The sequence below is a fragment of the Macrobrachium rosenbergii genome, chromosome 56 (genome assembly GCF_040412425.1).
Source record: "Macrobrachium rosenbergii isolate ZJJX-2024 chromosome 56, ASM4041242v1, whole genome shotgun sequence".
Lineage (NCBI taxonomy): Eukaryota > Metazoa > Arthropoda > Malacostraca > Decapoda > Palaemonidae > Macrobrachium > Macrobrachium rosenbergii.
In genome coordinates, this window is record NC_089796.1 from 6775001 (window position 1) to 6780000 (window position 5000).

A 5000-nucleotide genomic window follows, 5' to 3' on the forward strand; every position below is an offset into this window, starting at 1 on the left:
GGAAGCTGGAAGCGCATGCAGTAAACACCGGAGAGAGATAACGCGCTTTTTTTTTTTTTTTTTAATTTCCCGTCTTTTCCTCCGGAAACTTCCCGAAAGAGATCATTTCGAGATAATCTTCTTCCCAGCCAGTGAAGTTAAATTGCCTTCCATTTTAGGCTTCTCGAAAGTCATACACGAAGTGAATTCAACTCGGAAGTCTTTGGTAATTAACCGTTTAACTGGAAAGTGGCCGAGTGGCGGGCTCCTATTGATGTGGTGAAGGACGCGAAATTTTTAGGATAGTATTAAGAAATTCTCAAGGTTTTTAACAAAGGGGGAAGCGTGGATTTTATCTCTTTGAGGTTTTATTAATTTTTGTTCACACGGGTCTTATCCTTGAAGCCTTGAACACATGTTTGGTTGAATTGATTTAGGAGAGGATTTCGAGTTTATAAAGTATACTTTTCTTAGAGACAGGTGATGCATAAGTATCTGAAATATACTTTCATGAAGCGGGGAACCGTTTATATATCCAGTGGTGTTTAGTTTTATGTAAAAGAGAACTATTGTGCCGGCTTTGTCTGTCCGTCGGCACTTTATTCTGTCCGCACTTTTTCTGTCCGCCCTCCGATCTTAAAAACTACTGGGGCTAGAGGGCTGCAAATTTGTATGTTGATTATCCGCCCTCCAATCATCAATCATACTAAATTGCAGCCCTTAAGCCGCAGTAGTTTTTATTATTTTATTTGAGGTTATAGTTAGCCATAATCGTGCTTCTGGCAACGATATAGGATAGGCCACCATCGGGCCGTGGTTGAAGTTTCATGGGCCGCGGCTCCTACAGCATTATACCGAGACCACCGAAAGATAGTTCTGTTTTCGCTGGCCTTAATTATACGCTGTAGGAGCTGTACAGAAAACTCAATTGCGCCGAAGAAACGTCGGCGCATTTTTACTTGTTTGATGTTTTCATCACAAGTGTGAACCTGAAACTAGATTCACTTTGAGTCTTGATGTAAGTGAAAGATTTTTATGACTTGTATCTTTCCTCCAAAATCAGATGAAACAAAAAAATATCGAATACGCTGAGATAGTTCGAGTGTTATCGTAGATCCCTCAAAGAAGTTTGTAAAAAAAATGAGCCTACAGTTAATGGTTGATCGAGACCCCTCTAAAAATATTAACAAAAACCTAGCCTACAGTTAATGGCTGAGCGGTTACTCTTCTCGTGTTGATACCATGGAGCAAATACCACCCCCCTTCTGACGACCCCATTTTACACAAATCACCCCTTTTATGGCAGTGTCGAATATGCATTCTTCCAATTTATTGAGGTAACAGCATCGACGGTGATTTTATCAATGACTTCCAGTTTCAAGTAAAATATGAAGTCTGTCTCCATCACCATAAATCCTAAATGGTGAGAGATACAGACCTGATACTTTGCTGAAAGAATAAGACAGTGAAAAAATCACTCTCAAGAAATTGAAAAAATGCATATTCAGCACTTTGTCCAGACAAGGAACGTAACATAACAAGGTACTGAAACTTGCAGTGGACTAAAGAATTCTGGTGCTAACTGCAATAGCTCACGATCAGCGAGAGTGAATGAACGAGCAACGCAAAACTAACTATCAGCGACTTACAAACGCCTGGAGTGCTTCGTCATCCGGTTCTCTCTCAGCGAGAGCGTTTTCCCGTCACGTATTTTGAAGTCGAGTGAACTGACCCCAGCAGCGTCGTCAGCTGGTTGGGATGTCTTTTTCAGAGCCGCGTACTGTCAGTCTAATACGCTTTTTTTTTTTTTTTTTTTTTTTTTTTGCGTCGTCAGTGACACGACATTGCAGTCTCTTTGGAATTTTGATGTTGAGGGTTGCAGGAATATGAGATATTTTTCTCCTCCATTTTGGAATGAAGATTATGGGTTTTTTTATTTGGCTCGCTTTTTATTACCTCAATGAAATATAAAGAAAATTACTTTTTTTTAAGTTTATACTGAGTATTTATAACTGCTATTATTATTGTTGTTGTTGTTGTAAGGAGAAAAATATAAAAATGAAACGTTATATGCGATAGTGATTTAACCTCCAAAAAATTTTTTATTATATTATACTCTGTAAATAAGGTATATATATATATACATTATATTTCCAGTGTATTTTTATTACACTGAAAAACGATACGGGCTTGGCTTATAATAACAAGCTGCCGCTAACAAGTGAATGAAATAAAGGAATTATCAGACAGGTTAACTCTCGAGATAGCCACCTCACGCAGTGTCAGTGTGAATGAGAATGATGTTATTTAACATCTGGCAACATAGACTCCCATGTCTTCTTGTGAAAGCTTAGAACTGTGGACACTGGTTCTACAATGAGTTATTTTTAATGAGCAATTGTTTATAGAGATATATACCAAGTTCTCAAGCGAAATGTTTGATAGGTGGTGGCACTCGAAGATAGGACATTTTAGGTCATCATTTATCAGTAATGACTTATAATGATTAAGTATTGAAAATCGAAGAAGATAAGGGTAACTGCAAAACATAGATAATACCGAAGAAACAATTAAATGTTTGTCAGCAGACTATAAAAGGAGAGAGAGAGAGAGAGAGAGAGAGAGAGAGAGAGAGAGAGAGAGAGAGAGAGAGAGAGAGAGAGAGAGGAGTGGGAAAAGAATGTTAAGATGAAGGAAAGAACATGTTCATAGTAATGGGGATATATGTCCCCATTAACCTACAAAATACCGAGAGATGCTGTTACAAGGGAATAAAAGATATTTTTATAAAACTGGTTTGTTCCGCAAATGTCATCCACCTCTTTTACCCAAGACGATTCTTTTACGCATTTACACAACCCCATAAAACTGTAGCATCTTTCTCACCCATATCTACACCTCTGCAACTTGATACAGCCTTCTGGGGAGATAATATACCCAGAAAGGTGCTTATAATACGGGAATATGGTGTTTGGGAGGGCAGTTTCCAGATAATATACCCTTAATAGAAGGTACTGTGCGTTCATCACATTTCCCGAGGTATAACGTTCTCAATTACTGTCCCCTTTTTGGTCGACTGAATGTTCCTTATCTTGCGGGTCTTAACGACCGAGCTCGTCTTCCATATTTTCTGCACACGCTGTTCTTCCTGGTTTTCGTCGCCTAAAGAATCTTGTGATGCCTTTTTCTTCTGAGCTTAACAGTTGTCTATTGCATAAGAGTATTTGCATTTAAGTTCAAGAATTCCATTTTAAGACTTGAAGAGAAAGAATATATACAACAGTCTTAACGTTGATACGATGATATAGATGTTGGAAACTCCTTAGATAAGCAGTTGTTTATTGCACAAAATGTTTGCATTCCAGTTCAAGAAATCCATTTCAGGACTGGAAGAGTTAAAGATTATAAGCAACAATCTTAACGTTAATAAGATTATGGAGATATTGGGCAGCTCTACAGTTCGGTGAAGGTCCCCAGTATCATTTCATATATTTTAATTGGTTTCTTAATTATTACGTTTGATATTAGTATTCATTTGTTTTTTTCATATATTGTATTGTTATACGATGGGTTATGCATCAGTGTTTATTTGATATAATCCCAGGCCCTGCTATCGTTCAAAACTTTTTGTTCTATGTTCAAAACTTTTTTGTTCTATATAATATAAAATATATATATATATATATGTGTGTGTGTGTGTGTGTGTGTGTGTGTGTGTGTGTGTGTGTGTTTTTAAGTGCTTATGCGTCAGAGTGTGTAAAAACTGAAAAGGGAGAGGTTTAGCAAAATGAAATCTAACGTGAAATACAAACAGCATTTTTAAGAACAGGAAAGAAAGAAAAACACGATTAAAAATGACGCTATAACAGAAAGTTACTGAGATAGAGAAAGCGCGAGCGTCGACTAATCTTTTACGAATACTTGCTTACCTGGACTTAGGATCAGGTTTTGGTTTTAGGCCTAAGCTCAGAAACAGCAAAAGCGAATACTGTTATGGATTACACAAGCTATCGAGAAAAGGTTATTCTATCACCGTAACGGCGGCTTGAACGGCCCAAGACCTGATATCAAATGAAAACAAGGAATAGGTACATTTGTTTATTGTTATCAATTGTCATATTTTGACGCGAAAACATGAGTGCTATATTTTTCCGAAACTTTTTTTACTTTAATGATGGGAGTTAAATGTTTAAATTTGTTTTATAAGAATATGCTTGTTTACAATGGATTTAGATGATGTTCGTAAATACATAGTGAAATCTGTGAAATACCAATACTGTATATATATATATATAAATACCTTTAAATATATATATACTGTATATATATATATATATGTGTGTGTGTGTGAGTGTGTGTATGTATGTTTGTATGTGTGTGGGCGCGCGCGTGTTTGTAAATATACTGAACTGAATGTTTTCTCGTTGCAGAAAGGAGAATGGCCAGATTCAGCGGTGATTTTCGGCACCTACGGAGGTATACTCGTCATCATGATGGGACTAGTGCAGGTAAGAAGGGCTGGTGGGCTCTCTCTCTCTCTCTCTCTCTCTCTCTCTCTCTCTCTCTCTCTCTCTCTCTCTCTCTCTCTCTCTCTCTCATGCTTGTAACTATAGTATATGTTTGTTTGCTTGTTACAATTTTTTTAATAAATGTTAACATTATGGTAATATAGCTTCAGGGAATGCTTATATACATATGTATATATATATATATGTATATATGTATGTACACATATATGCATATATAAAGTACATGTTTGTTCATATATGCATATATGTACATGTTTGTTCGTGACTGTCTTATGCGTGAATATAACGTATGTTATATATATATATATATATATATATATATATATATATATATATATATATATATATATATAAAAAGAAGAGAGAGAGATAAACAGATTACGACCTTGACGCCCTCCGCTTCATCCACTTCAAACCAACAGTTTCCAGAGGACGGCCTTGCGGGTGCAATCTTAATGATTGGGCTGATTAACCCCCCTGATCACTCGAGCC

General features: G+C 36.6%; 1 protein-coding gene across 3 annotated transcripts in view; it reads left to right on the forward strand.

Moving 5' to 3' along the window:
- The window catches only part of LOC136836285 (adenylate cyclase type 2-like), a 395106-nt gene that overhangs the window by 239537 nt on the left and 150569 nt on the right, over window positions 1-5000 (forward strand). For all 3 annotated transcript variants that reach the window (XM_067100345.1, XM_067100343.1, XM_067100346.1), the window contains exon 5: window positions 4410-4487. In XM_067100345.1, the coding sequence (XP_066956446.1) occupies window positions 4410-4487 (78 nt within the window). The remainder of the gene's footprint in view (window positions 1-4409; window positions 4488-5000) is intronic.